This window comes from Manihot esculenta, chromosome 14, assembly GCF_001659605.2.
Source record: "Manihot esculenta cultivar AM560-2 chromosome 14, M.esculenta_v8, whole genome shotgun sequence".
Classification (NCBI taxonomy): Eukaryota; Viridiplantae; Streptophyta; class Magnoliopsida; order Malpighiales; family Euphorbiaceae; genus Manihot; species Manihot esculenta.
The window spans coordinates 2,495,039-2,516,715 of NC_035174.2; the positions used below are offsets into that span (position 1 = coordinate 2,495,039).

Sequence of the window (21,677 nt, forward strand, 5' to 3'; positions counted from 1 at the left end):
AATTCCTTGTGGTCTCATATATTTCCCTCTATTCATTCTCATCTATTACTTTTGAAAAGTTCTTTTTTTTTCCAAAATTATCTGTGTTTTAAAAAAAAAAAAAAAATAAAGAACGTTAATTAATTCTTTTTCAATTTTACCTTAGCTCAACTAAATGCAATAATTATTTTTATAATTTTTTAAAAACTCCTTTCTAATCTGCTGATGTCTTTTAATTATCTCATTTTTTTATTGATTGATTAATGGAATAAGAATTATTGAAATTAAAATAACTAAATGAGAAGAGAAAAATTAATGAAATTAAAGGTTATTTTATTACTCTTTTTATTTCATTTTTTTTCATTTTATTTTTTTACATATTAAAAAAGATAATTTTTTATTTATTTTTCAATAATATTCATTTTAAAAATATTAAATTTCATTAAATACTCATATATATTTTAAATATTCATTTAAAAAATAATAAAGTTATTTTAGAAATAAGATAAAAATTAAATAAATTATAATAATTTATTTATATATTAACAATAATTTTGAGATTAAAAAAAATATAAAAATAATGTGACCATAGTCAATTATTTTTTTAATCACTGGATAAAAACCTTAAACGACTCGTAAAAGGGAAGGAAACGAGTGTTTCTTTCCCTTTTCCAGTATCCAAATTGCCAATGGAATCATAAATGCACGCCACTAGCTGGTGAAGTCTGGGACAATTCTGACAGTCAAGTTGGGATGCTGCAGCTGTATTGTCACTTTTGCTTCATCTTATAACATCTTTTTTCTAGACCTATTTCTATCCTTTACTTGTATTTCCACTGGCCATAAACTTCATATTTTAGCTTGTCGATATAATTCGGCATCTCTTAGCTTGTTTGTCTCGGCTTTCACAGATCACTACCTTGTCCTTTGCATTTCATAAGAATGATTATTGTTAATGTCCTATGGCTCATATTGTTTGTATTTCTGAATTGTTTAGTGTAGGCAAAGTCAATGCGCCTGTAAGGCTGCGACCACATACTTCCCTTTGCCCCTGTAGGCTGTAGCTCATTAGTACCCCAAACCAACTTAGATAATCAAACAGGTTCATTACATTCCAGCATATTAGATTTCCCGCCTTATTTGGGCCATTTTGGCTCCTATATTTCGACAACTATAATGAATTATTGGAATGCGTATTACCATTTTCCGGATTATATTACAGATGTATGATTAAAAACTTGATGAAGCAACTTACTTGTTCATGATTATATTTTTAAGTAGGTTGGTTCCATTTTGTAAAAGAGGCATTCACCTGCACGTAGCCATTACCTCACAAACACAAACTTAAATCATCAATTTCTTATTTTCTTCTTCTTTTCTCTCAGTTTCCGGACTAGATTTTCCCAACACATGCTTTGTAAAGTGAACTTAATAATATGTTTTGTCCTAAGATGCCAGCTTAAAGCATCGTTTATTTTGTGAATCCCTTTCTAGCTTGTCTACATGTTAAGCTAATGCAATATTAGCATTTTGAATTGGAGAACCATAACATGTACAACTGTCCAAGCACACGTTTGAACTTATACACAATCTTAAAACATTAAAGGGAATTCCACATAGGAACCATAACATGTATAATTGTCCTTTAAAGAATTCAAGTTGTGTTATGGACGATTTTAGCATCCTTTGAATTTAGATAGTGGTAAAAAAGCTGGACCGTGTTTAGTATTCTGTTGAAGGTTAGTAAACTTGCAATCTTCAAAAACCAGAGGTCTAAGTAGCATAATTCAACAAATGCATAAAGTATGACACCAACAAATGCGTTATCTTCTTGCCACAGATTGAATGGCTTCCCCTCTCACTCTTCTTTCCTAATAATTTAAATTAAAAATATCAGCTAATATTGTCCACTCGGCTGAACTTCTGCATATGTGAAAAAATCAAAAAAAGGATTATCTTTTGGCCATGTAGAATATAATGTAAACCTGTTTATTTACACAAACTACAGTCAGGCAAACAACTGTAAGTTGATATAATTTCTTCTAGGCACTAGGGCCTGGTGTTCCACCTGCCCGAACTCTCAACATTTCTGTTCTCTTGCTTCGCTCCATTACCTCCACAAGCCACTCCACGCTTTCTTTAATTCCCATCCTGCAATTAAATTTTCACTTCCATATATAAAATACTACTTTTGGGTGTTAAGAAGATAGAACAGTCAGATTCCATATATTCTTCTCAACACCTCTATTGAAAAAAGGACATGTACCTACATTCTCAAATCCACTTACCCGTTATATGCTGAAACTGCTTCAAACATGTACACCCTCTCCCTCTCGTCCAGCTTTTTAAGATCTAAATATCGAGCAACTTCTTCAGCTGATACCGCTTCAGAAAGATCCTGCATTAGAATGATGCCTACTAAGTGAACAGTTTCTTGTTAAGCTCAATCATATGCAAGATCTAGCTACATGCTACAGTAAGGATCAAATCATAATAATTCCAAGTCAAGGATCGAAATATTCTTACCTCCTTGTTTGCTAATATCAAAAAGGGGGCTCCTTGCAAATCCTCATGCCTTAGAATTTTTTCTGTAACCCAAGTTTGAAGCATTAGTCAATCTTACAGCAGTTTTTTGTTTCTCAATATTAACAACTGAACACCACTCACCTAATGCAGACTTTGAATCTTCAAAACGTGAAGGACAAGTGGCATCAATTAAATAAATAACAGCATGAGCCTCTTCATAATACTTCTCCCAAATTGAGCGAAGACCAGGCTGGCAGAAACATTTGAAAAAAATGTTTCAATTGCTGAACTTTGCAAATTGCACTAATAATTGGATCATATGATCTAATTCAAACATTGCACCATGTGCGGCTACAAAGAGTCTGCATATGATTTTCTATCATGATAAACAATGGCAACGCATGACTCATAAGATGATGTATTTTGCGTCATCTAGAGCCATGTTAAAATTGGCCTTTAGGCTCTAGCAAGTGAAGTGCCTGCTAGACTCGACCTCAGCCTAGGCTCTTTACCAGGCCTCAAACTTTTGTATACTACTAGCGCTATAGCATGTCTGTATAGCCAAAGGCGGGTTCTTTGACTGCTATATCATCTTCTCCCCGTCGCTGTTCGAGACCACCGAAATTTGGTACAACCTTTTTTTACAATTTCCCATTTTTAGCTTTCTATCATTTCCTTATTCTTTTTGTTAATTAATGTGGTGTCCTACATAAGCAGGATTACCATTGCAGCTTAAATCCAACTAATTTTTTCCAGGCAAACAATGGAATGGGATTGATATCTAGCCAAAAATGTTATATACATGAGACTAGAGTGTTGCCTAATTAAAGGAAAAGACCCACCCATGCAAATATTTTCTGAAACTAAGACAATTTCCATACATGAATTTTACATACCTGACCACCCAGATCCCAGAATACAAGTTTTGAGTTTGATACTTCAACACGACCAATGTTAAGTCCAACAGTAGGAACAATTCGATCAGGAGGGATGCCTTCTAAATTTGAGAACAATGATTTCAATTTCTCCATAAAGGTCTACAAATTCACATATGAAAAAGAAAAGTGAAGTACATGGCAATTATGTTCTAAATGACAAAAACAAAATTCACAATTATTGTGGCTATAAGAAGAAAAACATTCTGCAAAGCCATGAAAAAAGTTCATCAATTTAGGGCTCAAAGAAGCATTACTGTTTTCCCCGCCTTGTCAATTCCAAGAATGAGTATATGAAACTCTGTCTTACTGAATATATACTTCCAAAGACCATAGAACAATGAGAACATTTCTGTTACTTCTAATCTTAATTAATACTTGCTCCTTCAAAACTTTAGGTGTAGGAGAGAGAATTTCATAATTCTAATTTGATCTCCATCATGCCCATTCCTTGACAATCCTGAAACTGACGAGAATGATACATGAGAAATAAGTAAAACACAGACAAAACTGGAGAAAACAGCTTCCATAGTTCCATTCAAAATGTTCTCTCTCCGTTTTCAATGACCTCAGCTGCAGCCTGACTGTCGCTCAATGCTCAATGTTTAGCTTACCCACTTTACCATCTGACACAATCCATTTTTAATTTTCTTGTATTCTCATTATGCCTACCCAAGAGATACCAATTTTAGAGTTTACAATTACTATATGCCTACTACCCTATTCTCACATCCTCAGGCTGGCTATAGCACCACGATTTTGATTTTTTTAAACTCAGTCACTCACAAAAAATAACAACATATTGATTTGCAATTAACTCACGCTTTGGACTAGTTTATTTAACTCTCTGTCTAGCTTCTTAAGAATTTAAAAGGCAGACGAAAAAAAAAAGCAAGAAGCCACAATTGATTGTATGATTAAAAAAAATAATAATAACACATCTTTCTTCTTTGCCTTTTATGAACAAATTCTCTCTTACTCCCTCTATACATTTGTTGATTTTAGAAAGTAGGCGAAGCTTACAAACAAGTAAAGGAATTAGATTTAATCAGAAAAGTCTAAGAGAAAACCCAAGATATATGAAACCGCGATAAATTGAAGACAATCGTGAAAATTGAGAGGACCTTGTTTGTCAACATTCAACCATGAATAGCGATAGTCATAACAGAACTTTGCAGATCAAGAATAAAAGTGATAACAACAGCTGCTACATATACAAGGAAAAAAAATGGGACACCATAGCATGTATGTAAAGCAAAATCAACATATTGCTCTAGAAATCAAATTCACTATAGTACTTATTCTTACTATTGATGCCTGCGATGAGAGAAATGGAAGCGGAGAGCTTTTGCCAGGTCAGTTTTCCGGTTAAGCCTGCGAATCAGACCTCTTATTTACAGCACGGTCCTTTTAGGCAAGGTTTTCAAAGTTTTTGCTTTTCTTTTGTCATTCATTCCCCATTTTGCCCCTTCTGTGATGATTCAATACTGTCAAGCATCAGATCCTCCCGCCACGTAACTTAGACCCGTGATCTGAAATCATTATGCTGACGTGACATGATCTTATTGGAGTTCTACTGGTAATTTTATTCATACTATATCAAGGTGGGAGGAGGGAGGAATACCCCTATTTATTTTTATTCATTATAATTTTATTATATTATTAATCTATTTAAATTTAAATTAATTGAAGAAGTGCTTGATTAAATTTTATTTATAAAATATATTTTTTAATTTTTAAAATTTTATTTATTAAATTTTTATTGTAAGTTAAATTATATTTTTTAAAAAATAATGAATTAAAAAAGATTCGTATATAAAAATAACAATAAGTAGTCTATCTTAAGAATCCAAATTTTGTATGATATATTATATTTATAAATAAATTAATAATTTTAATATTGATTTAATTGAATTATTATTATTAATGATAAATTTATTTTTTTATTATTTTTTATTTTATATATAATTTATTTATCTATATTATATATAAAAGTGAAAATAAAAATATTGAGATGGCTGATTATATGGCTGATTATATCACTATGTGTTTATTTATTTAATATATTTTAAATTTAAAAATAGATAATAATTTTATTATTTAAATAATTTAAATTAATAAATTATTTTAAATATCATCTAAAATAATTTTAGATATTTTTCTTAGTATAATTATTAAAACTTAATTATTTTTTATAATATTCAAATTTTAATAAAAAAATTTGAGGTAAAATTATTGAAATAATAAATTTAAATATTAATAAAAACATTAAAATAATAAATTGAAATATTAATAAAAATATTAAAATATTAAATATTAAAATAATTTCACATTATTAATTTATTACATTTTAATTTTCAATTTTTGAGTTTAATTAATTTTATTTAGTAATTAATAAATACTTAAATATATTTTAATAGTAATTATATTAAGTTTTTTATATTGATATTTTTTATTTTAATTTAATTATTTATTTATTTTTTAATATTTATTTTCCAGAGATAGGTTCAATCTATTTCCTATGCGAAAATTATATGACTAATTAATTGATGTATTCTTTACAAATGCATTAATATTAAATAATTATAAAATTTATGATAATAATTAATGTTAATATTTATCGAGTAGAATGCTCAGTTCAAATATTTTTTCTGTTCAAATATTTTTATTTGATAAACGATCTGTAAATTTATATTTTTTATTATATTTTAATATTTAAAATTTTAATTTTAAATAAATTTTATTTCAACTAATTTTTTTTGTCATATTATTTTTTTTACAGTTAAATTTTATATGGTGTTACTATTATTATTTTCTATGGTTATGAATTGTGGTGGTGAGCTGAATTCTATAAGTTATTAAATTTTATTCTCATGTAAATTGAGTAAGTTTTCTTTCCATTAATATATCTGACGAAATTTTATACGTTTGATTTTTAGGTTTTTTTTTTTAAATTAAATTTTGAGTTGATGTAATTGAAAATTTTAATTATAAGTAATAATGGAATTTTTTAATATATTTTTATATTATTTAAGGGACAGTTTACTTAATATATTTTTGATTTTAAATTTTAAAGTAGAAGATGATTTTATTATTTAAATTAATTTTAAAAGTTTATTTACATTTGAAGGTAGATGATATTTTATAATTTTAAAGTATGAAATAATTTTATTATTTAAAATAAAAATTATTTGAATATATATATATATATATATATATATATATATATATATATATATATATATATATATTAACAAATAGTTTTTTGACATAATGGTACTAAATAATATATTTAAATATTTTTTTAAAAATAATTTTAATTATATAAATCACGAGATAGTAAGAATTGTATTTTTAAATTTTAAATTAAATATTAAATAAATATTAAAAATATTATAAAATTATTAGATAATATATTATACATATAATTTTCATAATTATATAAATATATTTAAATTTTAAAGTTAGTAAATGAATATTTGTATTTTTATTTATATATATTAAAAAATTAAAATTTTAACATAATTTATTAAAATAAAATGTAATTTTAACACTATTAAATTATTAGATAATAATTTTAATTTTAAAAAATAACATAAACTTTCTATCGTAAAAACCAAAATTTTTTTATTTTTTATCACGTAATAATAACTTATTTATTTTACTTCTTAAATAATTTTAATAATTTTAAATAAAATTTAAAATGATGATCATATTTATTAAAAATAATTAAGAATACGATTCAATTTATTAAAAGATATTAATAAAACATTAAAAAAATTTAACAATAAATTTATTTAATTTATACAGATGACATTAAATATATATATAGAGAGTTCAAATTTAAAAAATTTTACTATTATTTATATTAATATTCTAATACATCGTTAGAATTTTATTTTATTATTTTAGTGATATTTGATTAATTTTTTAATTATTATATTAATCATTAAATTTTTAGATAGGTGCTTTATTAAAAAAATTATAATAAATTTAATTTAATAATACTTTATTATTTTTATTAATATTATGAATAGTTTTTTATATAAAATTAATTAATAATAATTTATTATTATAATAAAATATGAAATTTTATTAATAAAAAATAAATAATATATTATAAATAGAAATAACTGCAAAGCACGTTTGAAAAAAAACTAATATTAATAAAATGTTAAAATTTTCGTTTCTGACTTGTTCGGTGGGACGTGAACGGTTGTAATCACTCGATCGCATTGCTCTTATGTACCGGATCAGGGGCCCCATGGCCATCGGATTCATTGCGCATAGAAATAAGGGGTAGCATTGGAAAATAACACATTAGTTAATAAGAACGGTAGAAAAACGGAAGGGTCGATTCCAAAACATTGCCATCAGGAAGAACAATCGCAGGTAAAAAGTTCTCTGATCCATTTGCGTCTCCGTTACTATTTACCTTTCTTGTTTGATTCTAGAGAAACTGTTTGAAGAACATAGAAAAAAAAGGAACAAATATCCTGGATTTGTTAGATTCTGGTGACCTTATTATATGCTCGCGTTTTGCATCTATGTTCATGAATTTGATTGATTAATTACTTAAAATTTATGGATTATCCAACTTCTCCGTGTGATTTATGGAGATATGGTTGTAATTTCCTTTTTAGTTGGTTGGTTGTAGAGATGGATTCCTTTCTTTGCTTGTTTAAGTTTCCTGCACAAAATTAGGGTTTACTTACAATTTGCTGAATCTAAATCCAAGAATTTGGACGTATTCTAATGTACATGACATAAGTGCAAAATGGAGCTTCTACAAGCAAGTTGAGCCAAATACTTTTCTGTTTCAATGCTTGACGACATCTCTTATGTTAGCCTTTAAATTTAGATTGTTGTTTGGCTGGAAGGTCTCTTCTGTTTTATTTCCTGTTGTTATCATGTGTCTTTGGGAAAATGTCTAGGCTTATATTAGCAAATACAAGACTTCGAAATGCATTCTTCATTTTTTCCCTACTTCCATGATTCATCTCTTATTTATTACTCTTAATGCATAGTTTTGGTCTGCAAATCTATAACTATGAGCCCTAAATTCTGTAATTGTTTCAAGTTGGAATTTGGTGGGTGAGAACACAACTCCAAGGAACATATATGTAAGCTTATGGGTGCCACGGCATTCTTGTCTGTCCCCAATACTTTTCAAAGTCTTGCAGCTGTTTTCGAATTCTGAAGTTTCTTGAATGTTTTGTCATTTACTTTACTGCAAGATGACTTTCTCTTAACTCCCATAGGCATTCTCTTTACTAATATTAATCTTTTTTTTTTCATTTCCACATTGTGGAAACACATTTCTTAAATTTGCACAATGTACCTCTGACTTGTTTTCTTTCACTTTGTTTCAATTAGTTTGATTTCATTTATCCCTGTTTCATTACCTCTTTTATGCCCCATAGTTCACACAAACACTATCCAAGATGGGCTTTCTAGCTATAACACACACCACATTACTTTTCATGCCAGTTAACATCTATCTCATTATGCAGCATTTGGTTTTTGTTCTTTGACATCAATAGTTTAAAGAAGTTCTTTTTCTATCATCTCAGTGGAATCAGATCATTCAGCTGCTGCTTGGTGTTTATTGGTCACCGAGGAGATTGCAAGGAGTTCATAAAAATGAAGTACTTCAAACTTTCTGCTCCAGATCTTTTCTTTTCATCTTCATTTTCTGATTGTTTACTAAATATTATGTACGAAGAAAAGATTGCTGCTACGTCAGGCATTATGCTGCTTTACTGAACAATACCCCTAGGAAATTATTACCTGTAACTTTTGGTACATGAATGTCAGTAGAGTTAAAGTTAAGAGATTAAACCTTTATATACCTATTCATGGAGAAGTTCAATATTTTCATTCATTGTTGACATTTAGTTCAGAGAAATCTATTAGAGAGTATTTGCAGAATTTTACATTTCTAACAGGAAACCTTGAAATGATCTTAGAAATGTATGAATGCAGTTGTGTGCACTGTGCAACAGGGAACTGAATTAGTTTGTGAATAGTTGTACTCAATCATTTCACCAACCTTTTTTTTTTCACATGCATGAGAGCTTGATAGGTAATGTTGCTATTCAGCTCAAAATATTTGATTGGTTGTCCTGGTGCCAGAGGCCAAAGGAAAGAAGACAATATTGAATTGCCTATGTCAGAAATTAGTTTAGCAATTCCTGGTACAACCTTGTGGCTGTCTGTTTGTCCTTTTCCAATTTGTTCTAGTATTATGGTTTATTCTTCCATTTCAGCGTTCTAATTCTTTTATGAATTTATTGCTAGTACATTATTTTTCTGGTTTATAATAACATGATTTATTATTTGAAGTCTGTGCTGATTTCCTCATATTTAATAGAGGTAATAGGTCTCGTGTAAGGTGGGATGAGGCAAATATAGGGGAAATCGAAGCAAATAAACCTGTGAGGCAGAAAATAACTGAACCCAAGACACCTTATCACCCAATGATTGATGATGATGGTAAGTTAATCTGTATGTTGTTTTTCCTTGTGGAGAAGTCAGTTGAACATTTGTTTGTATGTGTATATGCATTACATAGTGGTGTTTCTCTACCATTAACTTGCAGCTGAGACTGTATTTTGGAACAAGCCCTTGATTAGTTTAATTTTTGTCTAGCATTTCTGAAATTTGGCTTTATTTTTTCATTAGTTGCTATTGGATCACTGAATTGTTTTTTGGATAAAGATAACCATTTATTTCATTTGTCACCCTTACTTTTGAATTTTGTGATTAAAAATTCTGAACTGCCACTGGAAATAATCTGAATTTGTTGATTGTCATAGGGTCTCTGTCTCCTAGGCGGGGCAGCTTTGATGATGTTGTTGGTGAAGCAATGCGTGCAGAAGAGTTAAGGACTGCACTGGATACAGTGGCTTCCTCCAGTAGAAATGCTGGTAGGCGGTCTGGTGGCTGGACATCATCTGAGGATGAGGCTGATCCTATGGAACAAGATGAAGGTTGTTATTTCAACAAAGCTTCATTCCTTAGTTATTCTTTCCCTTGAGCATAATTTCAAGGGTTTTTCTTTCCAGACTTGACCTACACCTTTGTGGTTGCAAGCTTATTCCTTGTGCCACTGCATTGCAACTAATTAGATATGGTGATTCTAATCAAATATTTATGGAAGAATATGAAAAGGAGCAGATGATTTAAATGGTTCCTGGTGCAATGATGTGTGACTGCTTTGGAGTTGCATTACGCTTCTGCTCCTGGAGATACGTAATAGCAACCAATTATTTTTAGCAGCAATTGGAAAAAGAATTCTTAATTTTGCCCTCAAATATGATTCAGATTTCACCTTCATTTGCTGTATCACTATTATTTGTGCGTTTTATCCCTTTAAGGTTTATTTCCTGTTTCTTATGATGGAAGGGTGGTGTTGTTTGCACCTTACTTGCCCTACTTGGTACCAGCAACCTTTTTTATAAATGATCTTATTAAGCTTCTCTTGCCAAGCAACTGGATCAGAGCTCCACATGCTTGGCCATGAAATAAACAAGATTGCTCCTTTGATATCCCCATTTATTTCTTTTTTTTCCTTTTTGTTGTTGATATTGTTTCAATGTACTTGTCTTAATATGGCTGATGGATTCTTTTTGCTTCGCTATTATCAGATTCTGAATCAGATAGGAATGCAAGTTTTAGGGAGCAAAGACGAGCACACTATGACGAGTTTCGGAAAGTAAAGGAATTTCGGCGGAAAGGTTCTTTCTTTGAGGATGAAGATGATGAAAATGGTGTTAATAAGCGAAGGGATGAGAGATGTGACTCATCTTCATCGTTAAGTGCTGGTGTGAAAGATATAGACATTGAAGAGGGTTCAGCAGCTTCATGTCAAGAGTCTTCTTTGCCTCCAGCTAATGGAGCTTAGAATTTGTTGAGTCGATATAAATCTAAAACACCAACTTGTTTGGCGCCATTTCCTGAAACTTTCATGGGATTTTGGTGTATAACGATCCAAGGAAAGAACTGCATGCTTCTATGTGCTGTTGTGTAAATAATTTGGAAGCGCAAATTGGTGACAAACATTTGTCATAACCTTCACCCGTGTTTTCGGGCACTAGTTAACTTGGGTTATGTTTAGTTTTTTTGGGATATCTCACGCTATTTTTTAGTGACCTAAAATGAGTCATATGACTGATCAGAGGGAAGATGTCGCGCAATCTTTCTGCTTTTGAAAAGGGGAAGCCTTTTTGAATAGCTTGATTAACCTGCAACTGCCCATTGATTGAGTTGCGACATGCGCTTACCTGCAATTGTTAGTCTGTACGTGTGAAACTGAGCTGTGAGAGAAAATGAGGGAAGCATTTTATTTCTAGAAGAATTGAATTTGATTACACAGGAGAAAAGTATCTATATGTACAGAAGTTCCATTTCCTCTGGTCCGCCTATAAATTGCAAACATTATTCAATCAAAAGGAAAAAGAAAAGAAACCCCTCCAACGCGGATGGCAGCGGAAGCCGCTTTAATGTTCTCTTTAGCCTCACATTGATCCCTATCCACCTCCTTTAGACCTGGCACTGTCACTGTGTCTTCAATTCCTCTATGGAGTGGGGAGGAACGAGAAGGGCTATAATCGTAATTATATGCAAGTCTCAATCTATTTTAACTTAGATATAAAATTATTACATATTCTATAATACTATCTCATCAAATACTATTGATATGTCCGATCAATGATAATCAAATAAATCATTACATAATTCAAAATAAGCTACAAACCAATACATTACTAGAGCGTGCATAAACAACTTAATTTAGATTTAAATTTATTAAGCTTTATATTTTAATAAAATTATTTTTTTAATTAATTTTAATAAAATTATTAATTGGATGCATCATCTCATTTTAAATATCGTTTTATTTGAGACTCATGATAATTCTTCAAGCTAAATTGTTAAAACAATCTCTAAACCTTTGTTTTGGAATAATTAATTTTAAAAAAAAATTATAATAAATACTTTTTATTTTAAATTTTTATATTTGATAAAACTAGTATCGTAAGAATTTAATTATCTTAAATTATTGTGATAATTGATTTTAAATTAAAAATAAATCGTGGTAAAATTATTAGAATTTTACATGAAATTATTTCAGAAATTACTTAATTAGTCCTTGAAATCTTTTTTTTATTTTTTTGTTTTATTTTAATTTTAAATTTATTTTTTATTTTTTAATTAATAATTATCTTTGAAAAATTAATTTAATTAAATATTAAATATTAATATTTAATGCATTTATAATTAATACTAAAAAAGTTATTATATTATTTTATTAATTTAAAAAAATTTAATTTTTAATGATAAAAAATTATGTAAAGTTCACATTTTAAATATTATAAGAATATTAATAATGGTTTTTAATCAATGTAAAAAAAATCATTCTTATTTATAAAAATAAATATTTATATTTAGTTTAAAAATAATAAGAATGATGAATAAATTAAATTATTTTGAATTTATTATTAATTTATTTAATAGAAAATAGTGTAATTGAATTTACTATATTTAAATTGATTGCAAATAAATAATTTATAATATTATTTTTTAAAATTTTATTATTATTTTATATACTTATTTCAATTTTAATTTAAATATAAAAAATTTAAAAGTATTATTTTTAATTTTATATTCTTATTTAAATTTTATTAATAAAAATCATACGAAACAAGCTTAAAGTTAAAATAAATGGTTGATTTAGCCCATAGCAATCAGTTTTTTAATAAAATAAGCTCCCAACGTTTCATTTCCAGACCAAATTAGTCCTCCTTGGGATGTGATGCTTGTTGCCTATCTTAACCATTTGCGATACTAAAATCGTTCTCTTTTTATAATGTTATAGTTAGTTTATTGCTATTTATTTTTATGTTAATAATTTTATAAAAACTAATTTAATAAGATATTAAAGTCACATTTAAAATAAACTAATTATAAAATATATAATTGAAAGAGATTCTTTGAATATTTTGATTTTGCATTGGTGATTTGGTCAAGAATGTTTTGCTTTTATTCAGCTTTTTTTATTCAATCTCCTTCATGCATGTTAGAAGGAGTGGGAATTAAATTACTCCTTCATGCATGTTAAAAAAGGAAGAGAGAGGCCCAAAATGCGCCGAAAGCAGAAACTTAGGACATGTGGGGTTGCCTCAATCTCCAACATCTTCTTCACCACTTCATTTTAAAATTTTATTTATTTTTAATTAAAATCAATTAATTTTTTTAATTTCAATTGAATTCATATCACATTAAATTATTATTTAAAATTATTTTAATTTAATTGAACAAATTCAGATATAACTGAAAATAAAATAAAATAATAAAAACTTGCATTTAATTTTGGTTTTCTAATTTTAGCCATAAAAAATAAGAGAAGAAAAAACTGAGAATTCAAATATTTAAAAAAAAATCAAGGATTTTATATTATTTCAATTTCATATGCCAATTCTTTTAAATGATATAATTTTATTTTTTTCTATTTAAATATTTTTTATTTTTAAAAAATATTTATCATGCAATATTGTATAAGAATCATTTAAAATTTTCTTATAATATAACTTGTTCTAAATGAAAATAAAATATAAAATAAAATAAAATGTACTTATTTTAGCAGTTAAAAAAATATAAAATAGTTATATTAATTATTATTGTTAAAAATATTAAAAAATAATAATTAAGCCAACTGGATAAGGGTCAGCATCCCGCAAAGGCTCTTCCAAAAGATTTTTCTTTCTATTTTCTTTCTAATTCGTGGAAGGGAGGATTTTTCGTTCATCCCAAAATATCTTTCCTTTCTTTTTATTTTTTATTTTTTATTATTTTTTTTGGCAAGCCTTTTCTATTCTAAATTTAATATTGCGTGTCTTCAGATATTTTCACCCCTTCTCTGTTCTTCGCTATCTGCTCGAGTATCTTTTATTTTGCATACTCGCTCCGTTATCGCTTCCACGTTTTATTTATTTATTTTTATTTTTAAAACTGATTATATAATTGTAATAACTGCTTTCAATTTTAGTTGATGGATATTTTTTCAATATGAAATTAAATTAAATAATTGGAAATATATTAAATGTAAAATAATTTAATTAATAAAACATTACATAATATAATAATGAATTTAATAAATGATAAGTGATATGTTAAATTTAAAATTTATAATTTTTGTAGAAAATGGGATTTAATAACTCTTAAATTGAAATTAATATATTTATCACTTTAATTATGTAGACACATTAATTTATATACATATATACATACTTTTGATATAAATATTCAATTTAAAAATAATTAAACTCACTTTATTTAAAATCAAACTAATATTGCCTACACTAACTAAAATAATAAATACAGATATTAATATAAATACTTAATATAACCTCCTATTTTCATATACAACTAAGTGTTTCTATTATAAGTTTGTAATACCCGGCTAGATTCCAGCATCGGAATCTCTACCTTCCGGCGGAATCTCCGTTGGAATCTAGAATTTCTGAATATGCTAGAGGTTTCTAGAGGGGTAAAATGTGTTTTTTAAAAGGTTTTTACTGATTTCATGGTTTTAAATGAAAAAGAATTGAGTTTTGAAAAGAAAAGACCAAGGAGGCGTTTGCCAGGTTCGGCCGCCGAAAGTGAAGCTCGGTCGCCGAACATGGAAAGGCTTCGGGAGCGCCTTTGGCCTCCGAAAGTCTTGTTTGAACGAGCCAAGGTTCGGCCGCCGAAAGTCAAGTTCGGCCGCCGAACATGCATGAGTTTAGAGGGCACGTTAGGCCGCCGAAGGAGGTTTAGCTGGCCGCCTATAAAAGGCCCTCAGATCGGAAATGGGCGAGTTTTCTCCCCATTCTCGAGCTCAGGTGAGTTTTTGTCATCCCTTGGCCGTTTTCATGTTCTTTCTTCATCTCCTTCGTGTTTTCATGAGTTTTATGGCTATTTTGAAGAGTTTTAAAGCTTGGATCAAGGTTTGGAGAGCTTGGAGCTTTTGGAGCTTAGATTCTCCACACCTTAAGCTTTGGGTCGCATCAACCCTCGATCTTCAAGAGGTAAGTGTAGATCCTTGCTTTCCTTGTGTTTTAATGAGGTTCTATGAAGTTTTAATGGTTGAGTATGGGTAGATATGCATGTTAGGAGTTATGTGGGTTTTATGCCCAATGTATGTTTATGTGATGTTATGAAGAAGTTTTAAGCTAGTTTATGCTTGTGGGAGAGTGTATGCATGAGTGGGAAAGAGTATGTGAGATTATGGGTTGTTTTGATGGTTTTGGCCTATGTGGGTCATAAGCTATCTATGTATGTTTTGATGTTGTTTTTGGAGTTTAATCTAGTTGTTAAGCTCCTTTATGCATGGTTTAAGGTTTATGCATGTTTTGGTAAAGTTGGGTGCTTGTTTTGGGGTGTTTGGAAGGTTTGGGAGGCTTGAATGCATGTGGAGCTGAGTTCTGCCCTTCTGGGAAGAACTCAGGTTCGGCCGCCGAAAGTGGCTTCGGCCGCCGAACCTGCCTTTGGATGCATGGATTGGCCGCCTAACCTTGCCCCCGAAAGCTGAGTTTTGGCTTGAAAGCAGACTTTCGGCCGCCGAAGGAAGGATTCGGCCGCCGAAAGTGCCTGACTTTCGTCTCTGGAGTGGGACTTTCGGCCGCCGAAGGTGCCGCCGAAGGTACCCGAGTTTCGTCTCTGGAGGAAGGGTTCGGCCGCCGAAGGTGCCGCCGAAAGTGCCCTGTCCAGCCTTTTCAAGGTTGTTTTCTATGCATGTTTATGTGATGTTTTAGAGGGTTTTTGGGGAGTTGTTTATGAGTTGTTTAGAGTGTGTTGGCACCTCATTCGAGTCCACCTGTGTAGGATCGGACCCGAGGGACCGAGGAGGCCATCAGTGGTAGCTGTTGCAGAGTCAGTTCAGCGTCTGCCAGATGTGAGTAGAACTAAACTTAATCTTTTATATACAAAATCAAATGCCTAAAGCATGTTCATGCATCATGTTTATATGTAATAGGGTTGATTGCACTAGTTCACAAATATGGCGCATTGCATTATTTGATGTTGATTCAGGAGGTTTGGACCAAGGCGACTTCAATAGCCCATTTCTGTCATTGAGTCTTGGGTAGGTCCTTTGAGAGCCGGACAAGTACATATAGGAAAGTCCCTGTGCGCTCTCTGTGGACTAGGTACCCTGTCATGTATGTGAAAGTCCTGTGTGAGCTCCTTTGGGGGAGCCGGGCACCGACAGAGGGATTTTTGAGGTCATGTCCGATCCTTGAGAGTAAAGGATGCTAGCAAAAAGGAACTCTCAAAAACAATCCGTGGGGAATACTTATCTGCATGAGCCCCGAGACGGACCAGGTTATGTGATTTCTTTGTGTTCTGACGCATTTCATGAGAGCATGTAATTAATGAATTATTTTCTCTGTTTCTACTCACTGGGCTTTTTAGCTCACCCCTCTCCCCTAACCCCAGTTTTGCAGGTTAGAAGTAGTCCAGGAGGACGTCAAGGGTAAAGGTTATGGTTATGTAATAGATTAGTAAGCTTTTAGTGTGGACATGTATTAAGATTCGATATCCTTTTTGTAAGATGTTATGTATTGTAAGAGTTATGTTTATGGATTAGAAATGTGCTTGGCTCTAAGACTTGGTTAGTCCCTGTTCAATACATGATGTATGTAATGTTTTAGATGTTGAGTTGTGTTGAACTAATCTTGTGGCATGTGTTGTGTACCACGCTATGGTAACGGATGAGGACCCTAGTGGAGGTCTTATGTTTGTGGTTTGATGCATGCACAGGTTAGGTTCTAGTTCTTTGGATGTATCCCAGCTTGATGTATGTTATGTTGACCCGGCTAGAGTTTTGAGGGCTCTAGAAAAGGGGGTTTCTTTATGTTTCCAGTTATGTTGCATACAGGACAAGCTCGGTTTATACATCATATGTTTCAGTTTGTATGTTAAAGTTTTGATCATGTATGGGATTTGACCAGGTGATAGGAGGTATGGTTGGCTTGCTACGGGTCCCGGCGGCCTTAAGCCGATCTGGATCCTAGTGCCGGTGGCGGTTCGGGCCGTTACAGAGGGGTATCGGTTTCCGGGCTGTTACAAAGTTAAATCTAATTTAAAAATAAATTTAATAAACGCGAACATGTGCTTTTTATACATATTCTAATTAATTATTTATAAACGCGAATATAAATATTTATTTAAAAGTTATAAATCTCAATGAGATATGGAAAATCAAAAAATTAAGATTGATAAATGAAATTTAATATCGAGAATGAATGAGAGTAAATGAATCGAGTAAAAAATTTGAAAATATTAAGGTTTTTAAAGAGAAAATAGAATAGTGATGGATTTAATGAAAGTTAAGAATATTTGATTTTGAATTAGATTAATTGTATATATATTTTTTATTATTTTTTAACACTTTGTATATATATTTTTAATATTCAAATGATTTATTAATAGTGTATAATTATTAATAAATATGAAGTCGATTAATTTAATATTTTATTATTATATATCATATCAATTTAATTTATTATACACATATTTATATTTTTTATGATATATCGAGAAGACAAGTAAAAAGAAACATATTACTCTAATTTATCATGTTATACTTAGTTTATTCAATTTATAATGAGCTGAAATCTCCTCAATTACCGATTTAATTGAGGGCACATGACTCGTTTAAGAGAATTTTATATTTTATATATTATCATATTTTATATTATAAAAAATTATATTAAACACTCCTTATATTGACAACACCCAATGTAATAAGGTAATGTGTACGATCTTAAATTAATTTTTTTCACAATAGTTGCATAATTATCTTTTACAATTAGATACTTAATAATATCATGATATAATTTTGTAACAATGTGAAGATTTTATTTTCAATACACTAAAAATATAAAAATTCCAACTATGAATTTATTAAAATTTATTGGTTGTGTTTTTTCAATACATTAAATTATAATTTTAATAACAAATCTATCTTATGATATTTACCATTTTCATATTAGTAAGTATCAAATGAACATTTATAAGTGCAAATGGCATGAAATAAAATTTCATATTAGTAAAGTATAAAAAAATAAATTATCATAACTCATTAATAAAATAAAGCGCAATGTTATTATGTTCAGTTCTCATTTCATTTTATCAATTTCTTTACAAGTTCGAACGGAAAAAAGCTACTAGCGGACACGCGTCCAATACAATGAGCGAGTACATTCTTCAATTTACTCTCAAGTCAGCGACCGAAAGAGTAGTTTAAGAAAGAGAAGGCCACCCACAGCGCATTCTACATGATATATATATATAATTCTCCCTATTATGTAAAGCCTTGAAACCCTCCAAATGTGACTTGGAAATTGCAACCAAAAAACAAAAAAAGCCAAAATCGAAGTTCATCAAGCTGTTTTCCGGCGAGCTTAAACAGCGGTTTGCCGGTCGAATGGACCCTCTTTTGGTTAATAACCAAACCGAGCCATGGACAAACGAGAAGCACCTGCACTTTTTGAACTCAATGGAGGCCACCTTTGTCCGCACAATGCTCGAAAATAACGGTCGTCACCTCCGTCTCGACCGTTACTTGCCGGACAGCTCGGAGTCTACTCTAGATTTGAAATCACAGACACAGCGACGAAAAAAGCATACCACCTCAGGTATATAAAATATCTATACACCTATGCATCTTCTTGTATGTTAATAGGATGACGGCGTTCTGTCCCAGCCGGCTAGGGCACACCCAGGGTGCATTAGATTTTTTTTTTCTTTCCTGAAGTTGTTCTATCCAAGCTGATCTTGGTTTCTCTGGTGTAACTCCTGAATCGTGATTGGCTTTCTTGGTTTATTTCCTTGTTAGGTGGGTTTAGTTCTTGTTGGAGTAGCTAAGGCAAATTGTTGGCTGCGCTTTTCCGTTGTGGGCATTTGGAATTTTAACAATGTGTTAACACTTTCACTATAACGATTTAAAGATCGATTGATTGCAAAAATGATAGAGGTTCAAGTTTTAGGTTTTTAGCCACATCAGAATTCTTTAAAAATTGAGAAGATATTTTATCATGCGAGAGAGATGGCAATGAAGAAGAATTGTTAGTTTGACCCATTACTTAGTTTGGGACTTAACGTGCTAAATGCTTCTCTCTCTTTCTTTTTTTTTTTTTTTTTTTGACCAGCCGTCCAAACAACCACAAAAAGATCATTTAAAATGCCGAATATGCCACTGGAAGATATTTTTGTGGGGATAGTGCATTGGGTTTCCTTCTATATGCACTTTTTGGCTTTTGTGATTTAAAAATATATATTCTTTGGCTCTGAGCTTTTTGGGTATTGGGATTAGATATGGTTGGTCCAACTCCAAGAACCAGAGGGGATGGCAGGAGCGACAAGAGAACAAGGAGAAGATTATCATCTCAGAGCCACGATCTCTCTCAAGATCAGGTGGGTACAGTGCCTGATTAATTTGAAAACATGGTACCTGATACTGTGGTTGATCTTTTCACAAGTATAAATTAAAAGGAGTCGTTTTTGTCTACTAAACAGGTGGTCCCGCAGATTGACAACAGAGCTGGTGATAAAGATGAAAGTGACCCTACTAATGTAGCAGTGGCATCTGCCCATTGAGAGAGATTCTTTATCTCTCTCTTTTCTTTTCCATTTCCTCCTCCTTTTTATGTTTTCTTTGTTACCTCTTTAATTAGTTTATTGCTATGGTTTAGCTGTCATTGTTATTCTTTTTACGGATAATGTAGCTAAAATTAGGATAAAATCTTATGTTTCAGATAAGGTTTGATGAGCAAAAAAGCCTACCCATATTAAAAAAAAAAAAAAAAAAAAAAAATCTCTGATTATATATGATTTAACATAGTTTAAAACTCTTCAAAGTCTTGTCATGCATTTTGTATCTGAGGTCATAATGAACTGAAAAAAAAATCTATATATATTAACTATTAGTGAAAGAGTGAATTTCAAGTTTGCACCTGCTGGATTAATCAACGGTTGATGTTTTAGAATCAAGCTATGATTTCTTTTTATTAAAAAAACAATTTAGTCTTTTTTTCTTTTTGAAATATATATATATATTCATTGATAAAAGGCTATTACCACCTGTCTCTAAGGAGGAGGGCTTCCAGTTGAGGTGGGAGGTTAGAAACCCAACCAAGAGGAAGTTCCCTCAACTTAAATTTCCTTGCCACCCAATCAGTAAAACTATTTAACTGTCGAGAGATAAACATAAAAATCACAAGAAGATATAAGCAGCTTAATATATATCACCCAGTAAGGCATTAATCTCCCACAAGCTTGGAGAAGGGGGCGAATAAATCAACTTTACAAGAATAGCAGAATCACATTCGAACAAAGCCCCAACAAAACCTCTGGAGAGCAAAAACGCATAGCTGTTCTGAGAGAAACTATTTCAGCAACAAGAGGAGACTAGGCACAGAATGATTGAACACATCCATCCAACAAAACCCCCTCAGAATTCCTAACAATGACACCTGAACCTACATGGGGAGAAATAGGATCAAAAGTTGTATCAACATTAACCTTTACAGCCCCAGGGGGAGGAGGATGCCATTGAATAGGATCAGAAATATCGAGATTAAGACCCCCAGAACGGTGTTGTGGAGTGGCCACAGCTTGTATCTCCTCAAAAACAGTCTGCGTTCTACTAATGGTATGAGTAGGATTGGGCACCAGTTGATTAAAAACAACTTTATTTCAAGCTTACAACACTTGCCAACAGATGCAACCTGCTAAACATAAAATAGCTTTATCAGCTAGAGTAGCAGATACCGAAGATGCTCACCGATCGATAAAAGACCGAAACCCTCTTCCCTCGGTATAAAACCTTGGTTCGATCCTAACCAAGCAACACGGGCATGATCGCAAAAAACAAATGACGTTCAATGGATTCCACCTTAGAATGACAGAGAGGGCACATCGGGGAGGAAGCATAGCTTCTCTTAAACAGGTTTGATGTGACAGTAGAGATTCTATCCTGCTATTATTTCAAGATAAAATAGATAGATAGGACTAAAGGCTCATCAGATTTGAATAATGCCATATACACTTAGGCTCAGCAGGAGAAGAGCTAAGAGGAATCTTTTCACAATTTCCTTGACTTCCTCCTCTTGCGAGAAAGAATTTGCAAGAACATGTTCCAACCATTTATTAGTATTCACATCAATGAGATCTGCTACATAAAAACATTGTTAT

At 30.8% G+C, this 21,677-nt stretch overlaps 3 protein-coding genes across 10 annotated transcripts; 2 read left to right on the plus strand and 1 right to left on the minus strand.

The window, feature by feature from the left end:
- Nucleotides 1-1,736: 1,736 nt before the first annotated feature.
- LOC110630888 (ADP-ribosylation factor-related protein 1) lies at nucleotides 1,737-4,882 on the minus strand. 8 transcript variants are annotated; one of them, XM_021778524.2, is made up of 8 exons: nucleotides 4,749-4,846; nucleotides 4,565-4,647; nucleotides 3,698-3,900; nucleotides 3,402-3,542; nucleotides 2,647-2,755; nucleotides 2,506-2,567; nucleotides 2,268-2,377; nucleotides 1,737-2,130 (listed from the first exon to the last, which is right to left on the minus strand). In XM_021778524.2, exons 3-8 carry the CDS (start codon nucleotides 3,788-3,790, stop codon nucleotides 2,022-2,024), a joined length of 624 nt encoding a protein of 207 aa, XP_021634216.1. In that variant the 5' UTR covers nucleotides 3,791-3,900; nucleotides 4,565-4,647; nucleotides 4,749-4,846; the 3' UTR covers nucleotides 1,737-2,021. The 8 variants fall into 8 exon arrangements, with proteins under 8 accessions (XP_021634216.1, XP_021634214.1, XP_043806042.1 ...); XM_021778522.2 differs by having other exon boundaries at nucleotides 3,698-3,906; XM_043950107.1 differs by having other exon boundaries at nucleotides 4,565-4,644; nucleotides 4,749-4,842.
- Nucleotides 4,883-7,692: 2,810 nt separating this feature from the next.
- LOC110600205 (protein phosphatase inhibitor 2) lies at nucleotides 7,693-11,572 on the plus strand. Its single transcript, XM_021737000.2, has 5 exons — nucleotides 7,693-7,832; nucleotides 9,014-9,088; nucleotides 9,814-9,935; nucleotides 10,259-10,432; nucleotides 11,090-11,572. Exons 2-5 carry the CDS (start codon nucleotides 9,084-9,086, stop codon nucleotides 11,344-11,346), a joined length of 558 nt encoding a protein of 185 aa, XP_021592692.1. The 5' UTR covers nucleotides 7,693-7,832; nucleotides 9,014-9,083; the 3' UTR covers nucleotides 11,347-11,572.
- Nucleotides 11,573-18,781: 7,209 nt separating this feature from the next.
- LOC110631137 lies at nucleotides 18,782-20,182 on the plus strand. The gene is made up of 3 exons (XM_021778862.2): nucleotides 18,782-19,120; nucleotides 19,798-19,898; nucleotides 20,001-20,182. Exons 1-3 carry the CDS (start codon nucleotides 18,910-18,912, stop codon nucleotides 20,079-20,081), a joined length of 393 nt encoding a protein of 130 aa, XP_021634554.1. The 5' UTR covers nucleotides 18,782-18,909; the 3' UTR covers nucleotides 20,082-20,182.
- The last annotated feature ends 1,495 nt before the right edge of the window (nucleotides 20,183-21,677 follow it).